A 24654-nucleotide genomic window follows, 5' to 3' on the forward strand; every position below is an offset into this window, starting at 1 on the left:
TCTCGTATGCCCTCTCTCTTTCTGACACACACACACACACACACACACACACACTCAATCACTTTTGGTCTTGTGTAAGTAGATAACCTTAGGAGGGGCCAGCTTTAGCTATGAATCACTCTGCCCCCGCTGTGTTTGCTCACCACGGCTGGTTTTATGTTAAATCAGGGCAGATATCTCTATCTCTCCATCCCTCTCTCTCTCTCTCTCTCTCTCGTTCCCTCTCGTCCTCCTTCTCTCCCAGGTGCGATAATGGGTTCCTGTTATGCTAACGGCAGTTAGCCCAGCACCATTTCACAAGCCTCTAAAGGGCTAGTGATGCATGCTGAGTTCAAGGACACTGGCAGCCACAGTGTATTTACTCCTTATCCTCAGCCCATTAGTGGAGAACCCGCGATATGCGCAATTTTAATGTGATGACAGGTGGAGCGTTTCACCGATCCAAACAAATCTGTTCTCTCTGACTGCTACATAAATAGGAATAAAAAAGTGCTTATATATGCGCCCTTCACCGCCCACTTCCTGACAGCACAAGGAAGTGATATTAATGGAAATCTTGCAGCGAAGTCTTTATTCCCAAGTTTTTCCCTCGCCGCTTGTTCTACGTTGCAGAATTGGATTAGTAGCAAAGAGTCAAAACAATTACAGTGCATGGGATTTCATAAAGAACCGCTAGTCAAGGTTCAGGAGGTGTCTTTTTCTGTTTGATTATTTGTTTTCTTTAAGTATTGTTCTTGCTAAAATCTGTATCGCATGTGAAATCAGTGGCATGATCATTCTTTCCTTGCTCCATTTTATTCCCATTTAAATTCTTGAATAAAACACGTCAAGACCTGCTGTTATAGGAAAATAATCAATGCCAGTAACAGATTATTTTCTAATTACAGCATACCATGAAGTGTTTTATTGCCCTGATCTCGGAAGAATCCTTTAACGATGGCGGTTTTTCCATCTGTTAAAGAACAACACATTTTAACGGCCACATGAACAATTCACTTCCTGTAATCACATGTCGTTTGTTAACTGTAAACATTCGCCAGCTTTATCTGTTTTCTCGTCGCGTCACAGAGAAACCAGAAAACGCACAGTGGCAGAAACCTCCCTGATATTTACAAAGTGCTGACGCCAAAGCCTTCTTGCTAAAACGTTAAATAAACATTACCGAAATAAAGCCCTTACAGAAGTACTTCACCGTGTGCAGAGTGAAGTTTGTTAATCCAGCTTTCTGGGAGGGAAGCGAAATTGCGCATACCCACAACGTATGCAGATATTGCTCATTATTGCAGCTCTCACACTCCTGCTGTTTCAGATATACTTCAGTTCTTCACCAAAAACCGCACAAGACGATGGGGCTTGTACACGACAGCACACGTTCTTTGTAGTAAAAGCGTTGTATACAGTGTTTGATCACATTACCCTGGTGTAATCGAGGAAGAAATGGAAAGTGTTCCAGCTGTGCCTGGTCTCCTGTACTTTGTTAGCGATCAGCTCTCTTTGTGTGGCTCTACAGTCACACAGCTGCACAGCACAGCGTTATCTCTGCATTTCGACTCACTCTTTGACACCCGATAAGTTAGGATCAGAGCCCTCGGCTTTGCCCGAGAGAGAGGAAAGAGAGAGGAGAACGACAGCGATCTCTCAGTGGGGGGGTGGGGGGGGTTAGACACAAAGTACATTGTACACCAGTGAATCAATCATGAGCAGCACCTTCACATCAGCGCCTTCTCTGCTCGATACACTCGTCCAGTCTCTTTGTTTGCTGCTGTCCTCCCTATTCACATCACTCGCGCTCTCTCTCTCTCTCTCTCTTCTTTGTTTGTGTGTCCCTCGATCTTGCTTTCCTCTAATTTCAGCTGCCTGTGTATGCCTGATGAGTGACTGTGTGAGAGAGTGTGTGTGTGTGTGTGTGTGTGTGTGTGTGTGTGTGTGGGCAGCCCCTCCCCCATCCCCATAGCTAAACTAATTTGCTGATATTGGCCAGCTCAGCTGCAGCACGGAACAGTCTCTAATGGAGTGATTGCTGCTTTCCTCTGGGGGCTCAGCCGAGAGAAAAAAAATCCCTGGTCTGTTCCACTCGCTCTTTCTCTGCTTATGGACATTTAATTAGATGCGATGTACAATACAATTATCTGAAAGGATTCATGGTTTTAGTCGAGCGTGACTGGCCGGAGGGGGGGCGGACGCATGTTATTGTTTGCCAATAAACACTTAGTAATTTGTTTGGGTTTGTTTGTTTTTTTTTTATTTATGCGTGTGTGTTTTTTTTTAATATTTTAAACGTCTCACTTAGCGTCTATATGAGCGACGTGTTCGAGTATGCGTCCCGGCTGCTAAAGGTTAGCCGAGTTTGCGTCGTCCTCCTCGCTCCGTTTGGTAACAGAGCCGAGGCTCAGAGTTTAATGATTTACTGGAAACAATAGCTCAGGGCAGTAGACAGGGAGGGCACAACAAAGTGAATCGGCCTGGCACTGACCCCGAGTGAAACCAAACGGCAATTAACACACATTGATTACTTTTAGCGTGAATACGGTGCAGACGTGGTTTTGAAGCGTTTGCGGGAAACCTTCCTAGAGCGAAGAGCATGCAATCTTTCATGCATGAGATGCAGAGTGCAATTCTCGCCTGATGGCTTTGCCACTTATCCCCAAAGCCTGCTAATGTTTCGCAGCATTAATTAAAACGCTTGCATAAAGATGCAAATATATGTGCATAAATGAGGAACTTGGGACAAAAGTGATTTTTGTTTTTTATTTATTTATTTTTTTGAAAATGTGAAGCATGCGTGTTGAATTGTGTCCCACGGTGCATTGTGTAAGGTATGCTTCTTTACCATGCTGGGGGAAAAAATGGCTTAAACAAGATTTGCATGAACAGGAAGAGAAGAATAATAGCATGTGCAGTCACGACACTGTGAAGAGGAAGCATTAGCAGCATAATGAATGGCCAGTGTCTCTATTAAATGCTCTCTGTGGCTGTGATTAAATCCTCATTCAGCCTGGCTTGGCCGGTATGAGTGCTGTCTGCTCATCAGTCCACAGAATTCTGCTTACACCACTACACCACTCTTCACTGCTCTCTCCCCCCCTCTCTCTTTCTCTCTCTCTCTGTTTGGCTTCAGCATTTTGAAACGCAATTATGGATCAGTGAGCAGCGCCATCACTCGCAGTACTTGTTAATATTTATTGAGCGGCACGCCAGCCAGCGCCATCTTTACAACAGAGTCATTAAGCACCACGAAGAAATGGGCTCTGATTCTCTCTCAGGCTTTTTCTCTAATTATTTCATTGTCTCTCTGCGTTCTTTCTTTCTTTCTTTCTTTCTTTCTTTCTTTCTTTCTTTCTTTCTTTCTTTCTGTCTTTCTGTCTTTCTGTCTTTCTTTCTGTCTTTCTGTCTTTCTTTCTGTCTTTCCATCTTTCTCCCTCCCCTTTGCTTTCTTCAAGTGCCAGTTCTACACTTGATATCCCCCCTTCCCCTTTTTTCCTCTCTCTCTCTCTCTCTCTCTCTCTCTCTCTGTCTTTGCCGGCCGCTCAGCCTGTGGAAACAAGCCAGCAGATTTGCATGTATAAATATGTAAAGGTGCGTGGCTCACCAGTGGCTCTCAGGTACGCTCTGCAGTTATTGTGTGCTTTCTCCAGTCCTGCTGAAAGATTACCCACAGCAGCAGACTTTGCAGGAGCCGGAGTGCTCGTGTCATGCGTAAGGCAGATTGAAATACATGTACATGACCCGGGTCTGTAGGGAGCGGGTTTTGAAACCGTGCACCAATACTGTAGGAAGAGACAGATTTATTTTCTAAATTCAGCAGCTATTAAAAGCAAGCTCAGCTTTTCATGAGCATTTCAGGTTTTTTATTTATTTATTTTTTCCCCTTCCCCCTCCCAGGTGATTTTATTAGGCAGTAGCCAGAATTGACTCTTCAGTATATTTGTTTTGTTTTGAATTAGCGTTTCATTGAATTAGGTTCTTAGCAGTGCACTTTCCGCTTATTTTATTGCCGCAGTTTATTTGGTAAAAACCCCCGACTCCAAAGCCCTTAAAGCACTGGTTCAGCGTTAAGAGTAAATCTGCTGCAAAAAATGCCGGCTTAATGGCCGTGTTTATTAATGTACACTCGAAATTCCACTGAAAGAAGCATTAACAGCACTGGTGCTAATGACATTAGGCGCTAAGCCGAGCACAGTCCTCTCAGCTTCAGCAGCAGCTGCATTCAAATGGGCATTTTTCCAGAGCTAAAGGTAGAAGAGCTTGTGTCCGTTGTACATTTTTAAAGATACTCAACCGCTTGTCTAAAGGGACATGTTTTCGGGTTCGATTGTCCGTACGAGTGCGGCAATGAATAAATAAAGCGATCCTCCGATCTCTCAAGGCTGAAATGGTACTGTAGTCTGGCCATGAAATCTTTAATAAAGCATAATCAAGCGTAATTCAAGAGCTTCCTCTCCGCTTTTGTTTGTTTGCCTTGGATTGTTTCTTTTCGCCTCGCTTCTTTTTCTTCGCAGCTCCTTTTGTAGTCAGTAAACACCGTTTCAGAGAGCAGCTGTGTGCAGGGTATGGGATAGAGGGAGCAGGAAGAGGAGAACAACAGACAGAATCAAAATGGAGATGTGTGAGGTCAGAGACAGGGTAGAAGAGCTCCGGCTGATGATTGCATTGCCAGATGGAGCGGGCTAGTGGCGCTGGAGGTTTTGAGGCTCGAGATAACATTTTCATAAGACTCCTGGAAGCGCAATCAATAGCGGCTCCTCAACGGCGAAACTAAATTATTAAACAGAGCCATTCTCACCACGTTTCATTATCCAGGCTTTACAATGCACAGCTACCTTCATGTGTGCCAGCCCAGGTGTTTGTATTTGTGCAAGCATGTGCAATCAGCATTTTTCAAAAATAAATATTTAATAACCTGTTAATAAAGGTGTTTATCCGAAGTGCTAACTGTAACTGAAGGCTGTAGTAAGCATGGACAACATATCGATAGAGTGATAAACAACATCATAATACGTTTTCCTGAGGTCAGTAGTGAACTGTTGCACACTGCACCAAGATGCTGATTTATAGATTAAATTATATTATTATACATTATTATCGCATTTTTTGTTGGAAAAATTGTATATAAACAGAATTTAACCGACTGAATGTCATAAATTCCTCCCACTTTTACACTATGTAGTAGTAAAATCTTTATTTATGATTGAATGTAGATGCTGGATATTAAACAGTAGAGTGCTGTAGCTTTCACGCGAACTAAATTTACCGAGCTTGGCATTCTGTGTTATGAAATGTGTGAAGAAAACCATCTGTTTGAATAACAGTAACAGTAACAATAACAGTAATGAGAAGAAATACAATAAGCAATACACTACCTAATCTTACCTAAAACTAACAATAAAGTCTAGCTAGCAGGTAAGTGTTGGCCGGGAATTTTTCATGTAACATACTGTGACCATCATACTGTAAGAAAACTTAGTTAGAAATAGTTAGAAGTTAGAAATAAATCTTCAAATGCTTTAAAATTGCCTGCAAAAGTGAAGCATGGACTTTATATATATATATATATATATATATATATATATATATACTTATGCATACATACTTTATAAATAAAAAATCTGTGTGTAATCCGTGTACAGCATCTCTGAGAACAAATGACTCGTGTAATAAGAGATGTGTTTCTGTCCCTGGTGTCTGGATGCTTGAACAATCCTGCGATTGGTCACACCAGACTTTTACATGACACTGAGGGCGGGGCTCCAGGTTCAGCCTGTAAGGACGAGTGCTGACCCGACGGTTAAACACGTCTGCTGGACAAACTGCTGATGCTGCATAAACATACCAGCAACCCTGTGCACGTGTTTACATTTTAATGTTCGGGTTTGGTTTTAATAGAGCCGTTAAAGCATTAGTAGTCGTCGTGCTCTGTGTTACTTTTAAGCCCCTCGAATTGTGCAGTGCCACGGTGGCAGTTTTTGGCACATCACAAGCAAATTGCCTCCTCTGATGTCTTTACTGGTGTCTGAAGCGCAGAACGGTGAGGCCTGGCATTCAACTCGACTGTTTCATCTTTAAAAGGAAAAAAGCAGACTTCTCTATCTTTTTTTTTTTTTTTTTCCCGCTTTGATGTCTGTGGGGAAGAGAGAAAGTCATGTAACAGATACAACCAGGAAGGTAATATTTACTCTTTTATTACAGGACCACAGGCTGTAATAAAAACAAGCCATCAGCCTGCCATAATCTTCAGCATTTTAATTACATCTGCCTCATCACGTTAAAACGGCGGTAACAAAGCTGCTAAATCAAACTGAAAGGATCTCCAATTTTAGGGTACAAGATGTTACGAGGGAATTTGCACTCAGTCGGGTTTGTTCTCAACTCATTTTTCCTTGTTAACTAAAAATGTTTCCCTCGCCACCGCTGACTCATCTTTCAGAGTAAATCAGTATGCACTCATTAGCAAGATTCCTCGTATTCTAGTGGCACAGCCAGTGCTGCTTATTGAACCCCCCCTTTTTTTTTTTTTCTTTTCCCCAAACACATCAGCTCAGCGTGGCCTTTGTGAAATTGGATCCCCTTGACACCAGCTAGTGGTCCTTACTCCCCTGCTGGAGTCATGACACCTTACACAGCTTCCTTTTCATCTGTCTCCATTTTTTTTCCCCCTTGCTCCTTTCCCCTATGTCGCCCGGACGGTCTGGTCGCCGCTTCTCACTCAGCCGGTCCAATTTCCAGCTTGTCCAAAGTGTGATGTGCCAATAAAAAAAAAAAATAAAAAAAAAGGAGTTGTAGAACTGGATATATAGTTGTGTGGGGTTTACATGCCTCTGTTGGGCGGTTTTCTCTATTAAAGAACACATGTTGCAAATTAGCTCTGCTGGAACCCCATGTGTGGGAGGAAAGCGGGAGGGGGGTGGGTTGCTTAAAAGAGGAAAAAGGGGATGTTGGATACAGTTTTCCTTTTTTTTTTATGTATAGAAGAGTTGCAAATGCCTGCATGTGTGTTCTTCTTAGGTCACACTATTTGCCTTACTATAATCCAGCTCTTTCCCTCTGCATGGCTGTATTTACTTTAGAGATCTCGCTCGGCTGCTTATGATTTATTATCGGCCCTGTTGCGTTAAGATGAATAGCTGCGCTCGCTTTGTGCCTGACATTTGGTTTTATGGTTGATTTAAGCTTCTCTTTTTAATGCAGTTTTATCTGTAGACCCTTAGTCACACGCGTAGCTCGCATTTAATATTGCGAATTGGTTGCATATGGGGTGCCATCACTTTTTTGAACGGCCGTCGTTTAGGTTAGAAAGCTCCGGCTCGTGTCAGTCAGGATCTGCTGTGGTTTTAATAAAGGGCACGGCACAGAGCCGAGGCTCTACTCTAAACACACCAAGTTTTAAAAAAAAGATAATAAATTTAATGGTGCCCAGATACAGTCAATTCACAGGACTAAAATGAGGCTCTTACTTCATTCTAATTCTAAGCAAAAGAGGTCCTGTCCTCCCAATTCTGCACCGAGACTCTGAGACCGAGACTCTGCACCGAGACTTCTGCACTCTTTGTGAGGTAAAAATAAAAAAAAGCTCTAATAATAGTACTTCTTGTCTGATGCTGAATCGATCCATTCATCAAATCTTGATGTTTCTAAGCTGTCACATTACACCGCAGTCGTGTCCGTCCTCATATGGCGCTTTTATTTTTTCCTCCTAGCTTCAAAACAGCTCTTGTTTGATGCAGTGTAGAGGTATTTGAAAATTTATTTTTTTTATTTCAGAGCCCGTTCGCCGCAAGACGCTCTTTGTGAAGCCGAGACGAGGACACAGCAGTATTAGCAAGCCTGCTAATCTTAATTGATTTTTTTTATACCGCCTTTTTTAGAGCACCGTTAGCCATGATTTCATGCAAATCCAGGCGTTTGAGGAAATTAATTCACAAATCCATTACAGGCCAGCTCCAGCAAAAGGGAGTGGAGGCGCTCTAGAGGGATTCTTATCAAGGACAGAATGTTTTATTTATTTTTTCCCCGCACCCGTGCTCTGTCTCCTCTCAACTCAGAATTCGTAAACACTCAGACGGAGCAGCCGTGAGCTGCGAGCGGATTCATCAGCCGCACATAAAGAACAGGGCGCTGGGCGATGGAGTGCTCCAGTCCTGAGACGCTAACCTTGGGCTATTGAACATAACGTCCCATTTATAGATTGGAGTAATGCCCTGGCCATTTGAGGGGGAATAACTCTTTATAGCTGTAAGATAAAGTAATGAGCGAGGGTAAGAACAGATCGTCATATTGAGTACACCACCTCTGTGCTTTTTCTTTTCTTTCTTTTTTTTTTTGTTCGTTTTTTCCTGTTTCTTTTTTGCGAAAGCGCTCAATCCGAGCAGCACAGTTGATAAATCAGTAGCTGTAGGCGCGCTCGGAGTGCAGGTGATGTGCTCCATTTGTAATCTCCTCCATGCAGCGGGGACACGCGTCCAGGCTGAGCCTGGCTGACTGAAAGGAGACGCGCCACTTCTGCTTTCCACTGTAGGTCAAATGGACTGATTTAATGTGCAGCTCTCCCTAGAAGGTGAAATGGAGTCTGGCAACCTGTGTGTGTGCGTGGTTCAAACCGATTGAGATCCCTGTCTTTCTGTCAGCGTGACACACTTGCTCTCTCAGCGTTCCCCGGTGCCACTCAGAAATATTTGTGCTACACACATGCACCGCGACTGCAACTCCTGAGGAATACAGAGTGGAGAGAGTGGGTGAAGGAGAACTCACAACCACTCTGATGCCTTCCAGAGGCAGTGTGTCAGGAAACGCCACCTGCAATATTGGTACTCGATGAGATTTGAATATGTGTGTGGTGAAGGTGGCTAAGCTGAGAGAATAGGTGAAGGAGGTGTGTGTGTGTGCTCGGAGATGCTGAGTGAAAGAGATTCTCATTAATAGTGCATTGATGGGGATGAGTGGGTTGACTGCTGGAGACGGAGGCACGCCGAGCCGGGTCTGACTGAGTGCCCTTCATCAGGTGACATCGTCATGGTGATTTATCCCTCCTGTGTAGTAGAGATGAGCAGACAGAGAAAAAGAGATAAGGGGGAAAAAAAACAGAGCGAGAGCAGCTGAGAGAGCCACTGGAAGGAATTCTAATGAATTCTGACGTGATTGATTTCTCTCTGAGCCTTAACCGAGACAGGCAGAGTCTCCCTCTTTTCAGTTATGAAGAGATGCTGTCATGCAGATAAGATGAATGGCGTGCTATGCTATCTTTCGATTGTGTGTGTGTGTGTGTGTGTGTGTGTATGCGCCAGGAACATGGTATTTATGACAATCCAGCCAGGTGTTGAATTATAACACTACCAGTCAATTTGTTAACACAGCCTTTTATAGGTTTTTATTTTTCCCCCCACATAAAGTTGGGATCACATCATCTAAGTCACATCATCTAAGAGAGTACAGAGCTGTGTGTGTGTGTGAGAGAGAGGGAGCCTTGTATACAGGCCAATTGATTACGGCAAGCCCATAGCAGCAGGGCCGGGCTAATTCAAAAACTCTGGCTGGCCTCTCTGAAGATGTTCAGAGCAGCTGGCCAATTTAGTATTTAAAAAGGTGCACTTTCTTTTTAGCTGCACAAGATGGTGAAAGTGCTGCTGCAGCTCCACGCTTTGCTACGGCTGCCTGCCTTCTGTAATTAGGTGCGAACTGTTTGCTGCCGCAAAAGGCATTTAAATGCCAAACAGTGGCCGGAACAGGCGCGTGATGAGGGGTACACTGCCCTTCGCTCAGCTCGCTGCCACGCCTGGATGGAGGGGTGGTGGAAGGGTCTTTGAGAATTAAGTCGAATGTGAGAGTGGAACTGCTTGGTGGTCTTCAGACGCTAATGATCAGGAGCCATCAGTGCTCCATAACAATCAGCCACTCCAGCAATCAGTCCCATCACACAGGCGGCCATCAGAGAGCAGTACTAAACCCCCAGCCACTTCATGATGAAGCATAGCTTTAATTAACGAGCAGCAGCTCATATGGGGATACGTGGACGTTTTTTAGCCTTGTGTGAGAAATAAAGTTATTATTATTATTATTAGTAGTATTATTATTAGCAGAAGAAGCAGCAGCAGCTTAGACCGTTGACCTGTAGGCTTGCTTAGAGATGCAGAAGCATACGACTGGTGTAATGCCTGTTAGATTAGTCTCAATGTGGAGTGGCTGTGAGGAGGATTAGCTGAGGCAAGAATAATAGAGAAATGATGAGAGTGACAGAGACTGGAGGCGGCCTGAGGAAAGGGAGGGGGGTTTCACACCGTCGACAATTTTCCGATTTTAACTATTTAATAAAGTCTCCTTTGTCTTTAATGTTCTGACAAGTCGTGAGTGGTTTCTGGCTCTCTGCTGCTTCACTGAGCACATCGTGGGCTGGATGAGAATGAGAGGCGTTTAAAGCAAGAGCAGGCGGAGGTAGCGGATGTGCCTGCGGAACACTAAAAGGGGGATGTGAAGTTTCCACTCTCTTGTTATGAAGGTAATGAGAGGGCCCTGTGAGAATGGCCTCAGGATGGACAGCTGCATGGCTGCCTGTGTGTGTGGTTCTAGACAGAAGGAACATGCTAAGTGCCATTTTTTTTTTTTTTTACTAGACAGTCTGGGACGACATGATTCTGTGATCCAAATAGCAAATTATCCTAACAGTACCACTTTATGTTTCCGGTCGAATAGCAGTACGTGTGAAAGCAGGAGCTGTTTTGATTTGCAGTTTGGTTGGCAAATGGACCAGCAAAATTTGCAGTCCTTCTACATATTGATGAGGACACCTGACCGAACTAAACCTTTCTGGTTTAACGAATCTTATAATAATCCTAATCAAGCACTACAACGGGTCATTGCTTTGCCATATACTTCTCCAGCTAAGGGAAGTTGATGACAAATATGTGACAACATTTTACCAGTCAGTGGCTATTTTTAGATCCACCCCAATGTCCCCTGGCAAGAGTGCATGGATAATTTGCTACAGCAGGACTCTTAAGGCCTCGTTATGAACGTTTGCATTTGACCCATAAATGATCAAAAATATTTCTGTCTCCATCCATATGGTACTCTTTGTACCCCGACAAAATGGGCAATCAAAATCAACATAGGTATTTGGGTACAGTGCGGCTCTTGGCTACGAACAAGTGGGTTTAACCAGTCCGTCTCACTCCGTCCATATCCTAAGTCAACATGGGTACTTGGTTATAATACTAGTCACTGTGCTATGGAAGCAACAACAAAATGTAGGATTGCTTTGTTTCTCAGTGATCACTTTCAATCATCCAGGCTGCTAAACCCTTTTCACTTCTGTCTTCCACATAGAAGTGCCGACAGCATGAAATCAGTCTCACAGGGGGTGGGGTGTGTGTGTGTGTTGTCAGGCTGGTCAGTGCTGTATAGCTGTGATCTGTATTGCAGCAGTGGGCTGGAAAACATCCTGCATGTATGTGCTACCCAGAGACAGAGGATAAAAACAAGTGCATGGAGGAGCTGCGAACGGATCTCGATCTAAGCCGTATTGCAAACAAACAATGCACGTCATTCGGGTGTAGGAATGCTCGCTTATTGTTTCAGCTCCCCTGGACATTGGCTGCTTGAGCCGTCCGTCAGCGAGTCTGTTTGGCGGGCTCAGTGTGTATGGGCGGGGTTAAAGCAAAATGAGTGGTGAGTCTTTTGCGACTGCTGTGCTAATGATGCACAGCATTACAGACCCATCAATAACCACACCCCAGTAAGCGGCTATGTGCATGAACACACCCACACACTCGGTTAACTGGGTGCGCCAAGCTGTCAGCTCTGGTTAGTGTCTCCTTTCTTTATCAAGGCACTCTTTTTTTCAGTCACACTCTTGTCATAAAAGATGATCAATGTGCGAGTACTTGCTGTAAAACATTTTTTTGCTCTCTCTTACACCTCCTACACAGAAATTTGCTGATATTTTGAAGGAAATCGATGATGGGAAAGAATACGGCGTGAACGTCTAGATCTCATTTTTTGTGCGCACTTGAAGTACCTCATTACATCTAATTAGATTGACCTCTCTTTTTATCTGGCAGCCCTCTGAAGGCACTTGACTCAACAAAAAAAATAAAAAATTAAAAATAAAAGAGGTGGGAAGTGGTGTATGTGCGTTTGTATGTCACCTTGGGAAGATTGAACATAAAAGATGGCATGCTGGGAATAAACCATAAGCTGAGAGTCAGCTAGAACCTCTGACCTCTGACCAGTGGGTCTGCTCATCTTCTCATCCCCCTGTCCAGGCTGAATACTCCGCTTGAGGCTACTAAATCCTGTCTTTGTCTCAGTCTCATAACCACTCAGCCTGTCTCACTAAAGTGTGTGTGTTTGCATGTGCATGGGTGTACACAGTGTATGTTTATAATGCACACATTGTAGGCTGGATATGTAACAATGATGTGCCTCAGCGTTGCAGCTAATTCTGTTTGCTCACGACTGTATGTGTCTCTGCATACAAACAGAGTGGGGCGAGGCGGCTGTGCCTTTATTGTACTGCAGTGTGTGTGTGTGTGTGTGTAATTAAAGAGAGAGGAAGGAAGACAGGTGATTTTTCTCTTTGTGCCTGTTGAGCAGTCACTCTCTCTCTCTCTCTCTCTCTCTCTCTCATTCCCCCTCCCTCTCTTTCAGCCTGCATCAGTTTCAGCGCCATGACGTGTCTATAGATGGTGACCTTATCTCTGTAATGGTGGGCTGCAGTAGTGTGTGTGTGTCTCTATGAATGTTTGTGTGCTGTGAGCACTGTGTTCTTGATGTGGTTTAGCCAGGCTGTGCTGATGGATCACACCCATGGAGGGAATGAGAAATGCTCTTTATAGGAGTGCTGAACCGTATTTATTACGTGACACAGAGATTCATGGATAATTACGGTGCCTTGCCATGCGGTGTTTCAAAGTCTTGCCGGTGCTTCACATATATCTTCAGTGCCGTGTGACGGCCAACCTTCAGGCGCTGTTGATTGGTTGAAGCTGGGAGGCATGTCCGGTTACATACCTAGTAATACAATTTCTTAATTTTTCTTGGATACCTGCCATTGATCTGATGCAGTGTTTTAAAAAGCACAAAGCATCTGGAATGTGCATGAGAGAGAGAGAGAAAGAGAGAGGGGTCAAGCTTCAGCTGACCAGCACACAACAAACAGGACTTGTTCTGAATCTAGACATAATAAAATGTACAATCTACATATAATAGACATTGCTCTTTCTCTCAGTTACTGTCTCACACGTTGAGTGCTGCAATCAGCCCAATCTAATAATCATCACATGAGCAAGTCACCACAGCGATTAGAGTGCAGACAGGAAAACAGCAGCAACAACAAAGCCTATTATGCCAGGCTTGGCAGCCCCCCCACCTCACACACACATACATGCGCGCACACACACACACACGCCTCCTCATCATTCTGCCCTGGGGAGTGGGGTAGCAGAGCTGGGAGGAGCAGCTGGGGGTTGAGATCAGCCCGATTGTTTTGGCAGGAGTAGCTGATGCCCCCAAGCCATTTCCATGCCACAGCTTACCTCACGCTTGACCAAATCGGCTAATCCATTTAGCCATGGCTTAACCAGGTCTCCACTGTCTCTGTGACAGGCAGTACCCAGAAATCCTTCGTCAAACCAGCGTTACCTCAAACAGGCTCTTAAATTGACGGAACAGGAGTTGTGAGTTGTGGTTGTGTGTGACTGTTGTCCAGCACTTAACTGTCTGTGGACTGACTCAGTCATCAGTCAGTCAGCAGTCCAGCCACTTGGCAGCGTCTGCTGCCAAGCATGAAGTGCAGGCGAAATGAACGAGCATATCGGAGACATCTCATGTCAGGCCAGTGACACGGCTTGCCTGCTTTACCCACATCTCTGAATAGCTTCATGTTTCTGCCCTGCCGATATCCGAGTCCATTGCTGAAAAAAATGCCTGCTGAATTCCAGGGCAGAAATCTGCACCATTAGCAACCGTGAAGCATCTGGAATAGCATGTGTGTATGTGTGTGTGTGTGTGTGTGTGTGTGTGTGTAGATAAAAGCTGTGGTGGAAGCAAATGCAAATTAGAATAGTGAGGCATGGAATCATCGCTGGAGCCGCCATGATGAGCTGAATTAGCATGCTGAATGCTCACTCACTGTTTTGTGTGTGTGTGTGTGTGTATGTGTAGGTAAGTGTAGATGATGTAGAGCCCCTGCAGTGCGAGTCTCTCTGATGTCTGTGCTGTTGATGTCGATAGTCTCATTGACAAGCAGATTTATTCCTCTTTCTCTCTGTATTGCCTAACAGAAGAGGAAGCACATGCGACTTCTGCCGAGAGAGAAATGTCGGTCGAGAGATAAGGAGACGTGCACATTGTTTCATGGGACAGCTAAATTGGTCTCCTTATCAGTTATCAACCTGCCTATCACCGTTTATCACCTCCGTGTATATTTCTGCGACACTGACCTAATAAACGCTCATTTGCCTGTGCTTTATTATTTGTTTGACTTCTTAAATCCACACCAGTGTGATAGCTGCATGGCAACATTGTTAGTTCTGCATAGCAACACAATAACAAGCTCTTTTAAATATTAAACACATTGTAGCCCAGAGACTCCTGTCAATCATTTCTCGGCTGACAAATGAACCCCCCTCCACTGCTTCCCTAGCCTTCGACGTTTCAGTCATTAGCTGTTAAGTGTTTGAGCACTTAGTGGGGGGGGCAGGCTGAAAGGAGGAAGGAGGAGGAGACAGCAGTGAAGGACAAGATGGAAAAGGAGGGGGAAGTGGGGAAGTGCCCAGGCACACCTGCTGGGCAGAGTAAACCAAACGCTCACCGTGCCCCGTCTCCGGGTATCAACCGGGCCTTGGCGTATCGCGTGACTCTGGATCGAGTCCTGCAGGGAGCTCAGAGAGTGATTATGTGAAGTGCTCAGGCTCTTAAATGTTTGAAGTGTCTCTGTAGTGTTGCATACGATTACAGCCACAGCGGGCACGTCTTAATTAGCATTATTTGCACGTCCAGCTCTGCATGAGTCACCCTGCTTTATTCCAAAAAAGACAAGCGGTACAGTAGCAGCGGATCTACATCTCGACACACCACCAGCAAACGACCGAGTCATTGTGCATTGTGTACAGTGTATCCTGGTTTTGTTACACTCCGTATCTCCCGACTGCATAATGCTCGTCAAATCCAATCGAGAGCGGGGCTGACAGATGGGCAGGCTGTGTTCAAAGCGAGTGGAGATTTAATATCTAAATAGCATGGGCGCTGAGAGAGGGAGAGAAAGAGAGAAAAGAGAGGCGCCCTATGTGGAGCAGCATAAAGGTCCTGACTGTGCCGCCATCACAGCTGTGACTCCCCCTCCTCTCCTTTTCTCTCTCTCCCCTCCTCCCCTCCCGCTTGCATTTGTTCTTGTTGACGGGCGGAGGAGGAGTAATCTGTACACAGGCTCTTGCAGGGAGGAAACATGTCATCAACACTTGTTTACCATTATTAGTTTGAGCCTGCGAGAGGAGAGGCAGGGCAGCTCAATTACTCTCAAGCTATGAGGCAATGCAAAAGGCTTCTTTTGCGTCTCCGCATAGTGGAGCTTGTCTCAGCTTGGCTCAGCACCCTTTTTTCCGTGTTAGTGCTTCTGCATGGCACTTGCTTATTCCACACAATACACATTCAGGTTGTGTGCATGCGGCTTTCTCGCCTTTCTTTGTTCGTTTAGAACAGAGTGTGGGAATGTTTTTCCTCACTCGCTCATGCACACACAGCTGTGGGAAGCCTTGCACGCTGGGGGCACACATGGAAGAGCTTTACTGTGTGTGTGTGTGTGTGTGTGTGTCAGTCATACGGTTTTTATGGAGTGTAGCAGTGTCTGGTCTATATCAGCGAGTCAGAGAGAGCACTGGGCGGAAGCAGTATGTGAGCCACATCCATCATGTATGAGAGAGCATCCTGAAGCAGCGCTGCCTGCATGTGTGCTGCGCACTAATCATATCATGTTTGGAAAGGAGATTAGCTCATAGATCTGTCCGCCTGATGCCACCATGTCACACACACTCAGTGAGACACTCCCCAGTCGTTTTGTCTCCTCTGGTTGTTCTGAGATGCACATTCGTCCCCTTTCCCGGTCTCCATCTTGTCCAGGAAGTGGGAGATCCCAGCTTTCATGGCTTCCTCCAGTGGCCACACTCTGCCCTGTACTGAAACTGGAGCCTGTTAAAGCACTCGGGAGTTTGGATCTGCTGTGCGAAAGAGAAACAGAATGTAAACGTTCGGAAAATAAACCCATATTTCCTGTTAATGCTTGCCGGCGGGTCTGGTTTTGCTTAGCCAGGGGCTGTGACGGCGTAATATGGCACGAGCACACGGAAAGGGGTTCAGTGTTGCAGTTTCACCAGGCTCTCTTGTTAATGCGGGAGTTATGTGAGCGTGCCCCAAGTCACCCTCTTGCTAACAGATGAGAGCTGCCAGGAGAGGTGCTGCAGTGGCCATGTTTAATGATTCCACTAAGCAGAAGGCAGTGTGTAATGTCATCTAGTGATACTGTGGCCTGGCAGGGGAGTGGCATGGTGCTGTCAATCAAATGAAGGTGGGAACAGGACAACGTGACCTCGTTGGCAAAAAAAAAAAAAACCTCAACTCCTTAACTCTCTGTATTACACTACCTGCAATCTCATGTTGTTCATTTCAAAGCGGTTTCCTGATTAATCACCCTCGCGCCTCTCGGTGCAAGAAATGCTCTTTGTGCTGCCGTTGTTGTTCTTGTTTAATTGTTGTTATTATTGGAGCACAATCTCTCTGCTGGCATTTCAGCTCAGGCTGTATTGCTTTTAGTAGCTGTTGCACTGCACACTCAGAACCTCCCAGACTGGTCTATAAAGCCCGACTCTCCCAAGAGCCTTAACCCCTCACTGCACTTGGACTGAACATGGCTGCGCTGTAATTACTGCTTGTGCCTGTTTGAGAGACAAGGGGACAGTGTGAGTGCATGATTCTGCTCAAGGGGGGGGTCGAGATTGGAGCGAAGACAAAAGGGGCAGCGTAACAATTCTTGAGAGTAGTGAGGCCTGCATAGTCTTAGGAATGTTTCCACTCTTTAACTCCACCCCCACGTCTCAGGCATCACCAGCGCTCGCCTTTGTGTGCTTCTCGTAATATGAAGCTCAGATTTATTGGAGTGAATGGGGCTACTCGGAGAGACCGGGTGTAGGATCGAATATGTGGCCTCTCCGTTTGGCTTCGAGTTTTCATTTTGCGAGGTATAGCATGTTCACAAGAGAGCCAGGAGTGCTGGGCAAAAGCCAACATACAGCCCACAGAGATGGGAGAAAGAGTTGGAGCGGCAGCGAGAGCACTTTGGAATGTCACTAATCAATTCATCTTTGTAATTGTAATGGGCGGCTTGCTGCTGCCTCCCATTCTCCTTCCTGTCTGGCTGCGAGTGCTTATCTTGATAATTTGATTCTGTGCACTGATCTGCTCTCTGCGACATAAAAACATAATTAGGGTTTAATAAGGAAACAGTCATTTCCACTGTGAGACAGATTCAGAGAAAGGTCACAGGTTTCAGCTTCGTTTAGTTTCATGATTTTGTTGTTGTTGTTGCAAGATGTCTGCGTGGCTGTGTGTATGCTCATGTAAAAAGAATGTGTGTGTGTGTGTTTGGTGTGCTTCAGCTTGTGTTGTACTGAATGGCTGAGAATATCTTTGCGCTGTATCAGTGCTGAGATTTCTCTGAACCGGGAAAGCTGTGCGAATCCTCCTTGTCTCTGTATCTGCAGTGTAATTCACTCTGACAGTGCTTTTGATGATACAAAGAAGTGGCCCAGTTAGACTCTGGACTAATAATGACTGTCTTTAATCCACCTGAATTGAGCTACATTTCTGCTTCGTAGTTAGGTACTTGGGGGGGGGGGCACCAAATTCTGACTTAACAGGACCCCCTCCCTCCTCTCTCTCTCTCTCTCTCTCTCACTCTCTCTCTCTCTTTTTGAAAAATAGCCCTGGAGTCATGTGAAATGTGTATGGAGTCTTCAGCAGAACTTTACAGCTTCTCATGTCCCATGCCAGGCCCAGGTGGTGGAAATATACAGTTACACATGCATGCAGCTTAACACTCATTCCACTGTCCACATGAAATGTAGCAGAGTCCTCATTATTTCTCAACAATGAGCTCACTCTGCTGCTCGGTTGTGCGACTGCAGGGAACGTGAGGCAGGCCGAGGGGGGAAACGAATCCTCTGCTCTCTGTTCCACCCAGGATGTTTTTTTCCTCGAGTGGTCTGATGTGATGGCACGCTCAGCCCTTTTTGTGGGGAATGTGGTATTCTTTAGGCACGTTAAAAACGACTGTGATTTCTGGCAACTGCTCCAGAGGCCCCGTCGCTCGCTCGGTGCTCAGCTGCGGCTTCTTTAACGTTCTCTTAAACTGTTTCAATGGTCAGTTGGGTTTGTGTGAAGGCACAATAAATATTTCATGTCAGGGAATGAAAACAGTGTTTCTGCTCTTTTCTTCCCTCATCCTGGCCCTTGCTTGGAAAGCACAGTGACTGTGGGAGGTCTGGGTGACCCAGTGCTGCCACCTCCTGGTGACTTGGGGGAAGTGCGAGTGCTGGCACTGCATGCAGTCCCCTGAATGGACAGCGGGTGGCGGAGTTTGCAGTGCAACACGAGAAGAGGAAGCGGCATGCGATTTGCTTGGCTGGATTTATGGTTTTATGCTTTACAGATGTGTGTCTGGAGTTGTATTCAGGAGTTAATCTATCATACAGTTGGAAGGGTGGCTGCGTTTGTGCCTTGAAGCTTGAAGCGCCTCCCTTTTGAACACACAGCTTTCCTTCCTGCCTGGCTCCCTAGTAGTCCAAAAATGCAAATGTTTTTCTGTTTACCGTATTAAAACTAAATGTTTTCAATCCCTTTTTAATTGACTTGGTTTTCACTGAGGGCTTTTGGCACAGAGTGAGGGAATCATGAAGGCACATGCAGCACAGGCTTGTGTTTGCCAAGAGGCCAATTTGTGATGCTGTTAACAAACAAATGTCTGTTTTTTTTTTATTATTATTCGTTTATGTTTGCCTCATTTTCTTCTTCCAGAGTAAACGGGACCATCTGTTAATGAGTGTGAAGTGGTACTACCGCCAGTCCGAGGTACCCGACTCCGTCTACCAGCACCTAGTACAGGACCGCAACAATGAGAACGGTATGTGTGTGTGTGTGTGTGTGTGTGTGTGTGTGTGTGTGTGTGTGTGTGTGGGGGAGAGAGAGAGATTTTTTTTTTTTTTTACCACTAGCAAAATAACACATGTAAAATATGATCCGGTTGCCACATCCTTTTACTTAACCATCCTTAGCAATGTGTTAGACATCACAGTAAATGACACCTCAAATAAAAGAGGACGTGTCTGCGAAAACACCCCGCTGGCCTTGTTTCCATAGTAACGCTCCTTCAAACAAAGGCAGCGTGAGGTGAAGTGCAAATAACCCTGAGCGTAATATCTCTCAGTCCCATGGCCATCCCTGGGCTAATGCATACATCAAGAAGTAATAACAGGTTAGGGCTTCCACTCAGCTTTGTGTCGAGACCGCATTGATTTTAATGCACTGTAATAAAACAGCCAAGAGCGCCTCTGCAGTCCTGTCAGCCTGCAGCCACCACCACCCCTCCCTCCCTCCTTGACGTCACGTCCTAGCCTAGCCTGGGTCAGAATGATAGACACTCATCCTGCACTGTCAGAATGGATCTCTGTAATGATGTTCACTTTTTCGATTTTCAACAGTATCTTTCTGGGGACACATTCTTTCTCTCTGCAGCGAGACGTGTAATAAACTTGCATTAGACTCATTGATTTGATTATGGGACTACATGTCTCAACGCTGCAGCCCTTAGCCTACGTGCTGCTTTTTACATTCAGACGTCTTTATATATATATATAATAACCTAGTAGCTACTAATGCTATGCTGGTAAAATAAATGCATCACATGTCTGCATAAAATACTGTGTATTTTATTATTACTTACGATTCACATGAGGATTTTATTTAATGCGTATTATTTTACGTGCATGTGTGTATATATAATGATTATATAGATGGTATAACAAAATATTTTACATAATATAAATATAAAAACAAAATATAAAACAGTTGAAGGTGCTTCAGGATAGATGACGGTCTTTCTATGGTACATAATAAACATCATGTTTATTATCATTTGGTTTTTTTTGTTTATTTCCAATATGGCTGAGTCATTATCTGTCCCTTGAATATGTCTTAATGGTCCATATTTCTCTCTCTCTCTCTCTCTCTCTCTCTCTCTCTCTCTCTCTGTCTTTCTTTATCTCTCTCTTTATAGACTCAGGTCGGGAACTGGTCATCACTGACCCTGTAGTAAAAAGCAGAGAGCTCTTCATCTCGGACTACGTGGACACGTACCATACGGCGGCCCTCAGGTAACCCACCTGCTGTTTGAGTCATATCTGTATTTTCTTACTGCACAGTCTTCCTCTTGTCATGCTAAGCAACAATCGCGCCTCTCAGTAAAAACCTCAGGACTTGACAGCTTTTCCATTATAACATTCTGCATGTGCACTACAGCTCAAAGCAATCACGCTGTTCTTTTCCATGGTCAGAAGAAGAAGAAAAAAAAAAAGAGGACAGGCATGCTGATTCTCAGTGTTTGAAACCAGATCTTCCCTGTCTTCTTTTTTTTTTTTTCTTTTCTTTTTTTTTTTCTTCCCCCCCAGCCATGTGTTCCATTTTTCCTCCTTTTCCTTTCCAGCACTTTAACTAAAACCAGCTGGAGAGGCGCACAAAGCCGCAGTTCTGAACCAGTGATTTCAGGGCAAATTAGCTGCAACTTCTGCTGCCCAAAAGCTCCTTTGATTTGACTTATTACAGGGCTTTGGGTAAACTCTGTGAATTCTGCAAGCATGGTGTAATGTTTGCTTCGAGCCCCTTGTCCCTTTCATCTTCAGAGAAAGGTATTGTTTCTGTGTGCTGAGCACCCAAACCACACCAGCGCTTGTTATTTTGAAAGCATAGGCGTGGAAGTGAGGGTGAACTAATATCGAGATGCAGTTGGTGGCTCTTGATAGCTCTGCTGTGTGTGAGAGAGAGAGAGAGAGAGAGCGTGGGCAGATCCCATGTGTTGTCAGTCATCCCTTGTTTAAATCTGAGGCTGAATAAATGGATCACGCCGTCTATAACAATGCCTCTGAGTAGATTTTTATTCCTCTCTACCTTATTCGCACAAGCAATAATATTAGTTTAGCAGTGATTGAGCTCCATAGCTGGTAGCCCGCTTACCCAGATGTGTTTACCTTCATGGCATGATTACTGTAAAAGCAGGAAATGTATGTGCACATTTACTTCAGGCTCATTTGTGTTTGTCTGTTTTATGTTTTGCAGAGGAAAATGTAACATCGCCCACTTCTCTGACATTTTCGCAGCCAGGGAGTTCAAACCGCGAATCGACTCTTTCTTCTACATTTTAGGATATAACCCAGAGACTAGGTAAGACATGCTGGGTTTTCACTGTCAGAAAATATTATCAAAGTACTTGAAGACATTTTCACAATAGTAAAATATAGCAGTGCTAATGAAGTGTATTTTGAGTCATACAAATTGTATTAATAACCTCCACATTATAAAATGTTGTTTAATGGGTGCTGTGTCATGGTGAATGATTATATTTGTTCAGTGGCAGTGGTGCTTGTGAGTGTGTATATATTTGCAGTCTGGTGGTTAAAGTTCTGGGCCGCTTATCAGAAGGTTTGAATCCTGGCTTTACCAATCTGCCAGAGTTGAGCAGCACTGTCAGGGCCTTGAGCAAGGCCTGTAACCCTCATGTGCTCTAGGGGCAATGTGTTCTGTGCTCTTACCCCAGCTTCCTAACAAGCTAGAACATGCAGAGAAAAGAATTTCCCTGCACTGTACATGTAGCAGTTGTTGTCTTTTTTTTTTCTTTCTCTTCTTTGTTTTCCCTGTTTCTTTTCCTTCTTTCCCCTTTCTTATCCCTTTTCCTTTTCATCCTTCCCCTTTCCTATCCCTTTTCCTTTTTCTTCTTTCCCCCCTTTCCTTGTTCCCCCTTTCTTATCCCCTTTCCTTTTCCTCCTTCCCCATTTTCTTATTCCTTTTCCTTCTTCTCCCTTGCCCTATTCGTCCTTTTCCTTCTTCCCTTTTCCTTCATCCCCCTTTCCTTTTCCTTCTTCCCCCCTTCTTATCCCTTTTACTTTTCCTTCGTCCCCCTTTCTTATGCCTTTTCCTTTTCCTTCTTCCCCCTTTCCTATTCCTTTTCCTTTCCCTTTTTCTTTTTCTTCATCCCCCTTTCCTTTCCCTTTTCTTTTTCCTTCTTCCCCCTTTCCTAATCATTTACCTTTTCCTTCTTCCCCCTTTCTTATCCCTTTTCCTTTTCCTTCTTCCCCCTTTCTTATCCCTTTTCCTTTTTCTTTTCCTTCTTCACCCTTTCTTATCCATTTTCCTTCTTCCCCCTTTCTCATACCTTTTCCTTTTCCTTCTTCCCCCTTTCTTATCCCTTTTCCTTTTTCTTTTCCTTCTTCCCCCTTTCTTATCCCTTTCCCTTCTTCCCCCTTTCATATCCCTTTTCCTTCTTCTCCCTTTCCTTTCCTTTTCTTAGACAGCAGCTTTATACTATATAGTGCATCAAGATGAGATGAATTAATCAGTGAAGTATGGAAAACGGCAACGTAAATCTTTTGCTCATGTTTACTGCATAAAATAATGTATAAAATCATATTTAGAGTTTATCAGAAGAAACGCTATGTTTAGAAACATTACACGCATGGCAAAAGTTTGGAGACGGCATTTATTGCATGGGAAAAAAGACATGGAAAGGCAGCAGAGATAACGGGAAGTAATGTGTTGATTAACATGGAAGAGTCAGGTTTAACTAAACTGTGGCTGAATAAACGACCGTCTCTTAATTACGTTTTGTCTTTTGCATTTAAAATGGAGTTGTTTGGGAAGTTTAGTCATATGCACCCGCTGGTAATAAAAACTTAATTAACCGAATCAGGTGTGTTAAATTAGGAGTGTAAATAATTAAAAACTGGTCAGTGGAAGAAGAGACTGTTATCAAGAAGGAACATAAAGCCTTCTCCCATATTACACATTAGAGTCTGAGGATATCACTGCGGCAGAATGGATTTATTTCTTAGGGGAATTGTTTGGCTTAACTAATCATCAGCAGCAGCCATGTTATATTGTGTTGGTGCTGGCAACTTTGGAAAACTTGAAAAGTAACTTCCTGGCTTCTCTGTACGTCTCTTCTCACCCGAGAGGCAGAATATAGGGGTCTTGCATGCTGTGCTTGTTGTTCTGTTGGTCTATTGTTCCTTGTTTGGTTACAAATAGTCCTTTCCTGAACAATAGAAACTACTGACGTAAAAGTCGCTTATCAGCATGGTTTATATCGGAGCAGTGATGCCTGACATCTCTCCTTACACACATTTCATTACATTTTTGTGCCCTATCTGTGCTTTGTTCTTGATCAAACACTGTTTTCTAGGGCAAAGTAATCTGCTTTTATCAGTCCTCTTACTCTGAACAGGTGTGGATTCATTTAAATATAGAGCTGAATGTTTTATATGATTTATTACCATAAACTTGTAGCTTTAGGACATTTGGTCCTCTTAGATAAGCTTATACAAATTTACAGAACATGCTGTTCATTACAATTTGAATACTGATTTCCATTGCTGCTTAAGGAACTCTCGTCTATTCAAAGTGTGATCTCTATCTGCTACATTGACAGATGGCAAAGCGCATCCGTCTGCGTGACCTGGTAATGGAATAGTATGTAGGAAGCTGTCGACATCATCTATTTGATTATAATTTTATCCATAAATATTTGAGAAAGCATTAACATGTTTGTTTATTCAATGTGCTGCTGCTGACTGTTTTCTGCTGGTCTTCCGTTCATAGCCTACAGACTGTTCAGGCGTCTCGCCGATCCAGTAGCCATCCTGTGTTTAATGATGATAAATATAATAATGATTTTATATACAAAAAGGCTAAACAGAATTTATCGATAATTAGAAATCAAACTGTTTGCATAATCTTCTACTGTCATCTCCATTTCATATTTTCTTTTTAGAAAAATGAATAAGAAGTTTTGCTGATCATGGAAACCAGTCCCTTATCCTCCTCACCTTAGGGAAAAGTTGCTTAGTGCATCTAAACACCAGGCTCATTGTCATCTCTTCACAGATTTCTGTTCGCTCTTTATATCTGTTGGGAAATAATCCCTCATTAATTCATGACTTTGCTTCTGTTGACTAAATTTCCCATCTGACTGTGTTTCATGAGGCAGCTAAATAGTTTAAAGCTATTAAGTCTGTACAGTGTGTAAACGCTCTTCGCCGTTTTTTCGATGATGTGATTACGCAAGAGCATCGTGAACATTTTGACATCAAGTAAATAGAATTCAAGATTAGGCTCATGTCCGTCAAACAACTTGAGCAAAGCCTGACTTGGCTAACAAGGTGGTAGACATCTTTAAGCTTCACTGTGTTGTTAAACTGGCTCTTTCCCATCATGTTCACACAGGAACTTAGGATGATAGTCATTTAAATGCAGGAAAAAAATATTATTAATCAGAACCTGATAAAATAATTACACACAGCTACACATTTGTAGTAGTAGGCATGGCAAAATTTCTGGCTTTATTTACATTCT

General features: G+C 44.0%; 1 protein-coding gene across 3 annotated transcripts in view; it reads left to right on the plus strand.

Moving 5' to 3' along the window:
• The window catches only part of rerea (arginine-glutamic acid dipeptide (RE) repeats a), a 160116-nt gene that overhangs the window by 102823 nt on the left and 32639 nt on the right, over positions 1–24654 (plus strand). For all 3 annotated transcript variants that reach the window (XM_058409149.1, XM_058409150.1, XM_058409148.1), the window contains exons 4-6: positions 19054–19159; positions 20312–20408; positions 21367–21471. In XM_058409149.1, the coding sequence (XP_058265132.1) occupies positions 19054–19159; positions 20312–20408; positions 21367–21471 (308 nt within the window). The remainder of the gene's footprint in view (positions 1–19053; positions 19160–20311; positions 20409–21366; positions 21472–24654) is intronic.

This window comes from Hemibagrus wyckioides, linkage group LG15 (assembly GCF_019097595.1).
Source record: "Hemibagrus wyckioides isolate EC202008001 linkage group LG15, SWU_Hwy_1.0, whole genome shotgun sequence".
Taxonomy (NCBI): domain Eukaryota; kingdom Metazoa; phylum Chordata; class Actinopteri; order Siluriformes; family Bagridae; genus Hemibagrus; species Hemibagrus wyckioides.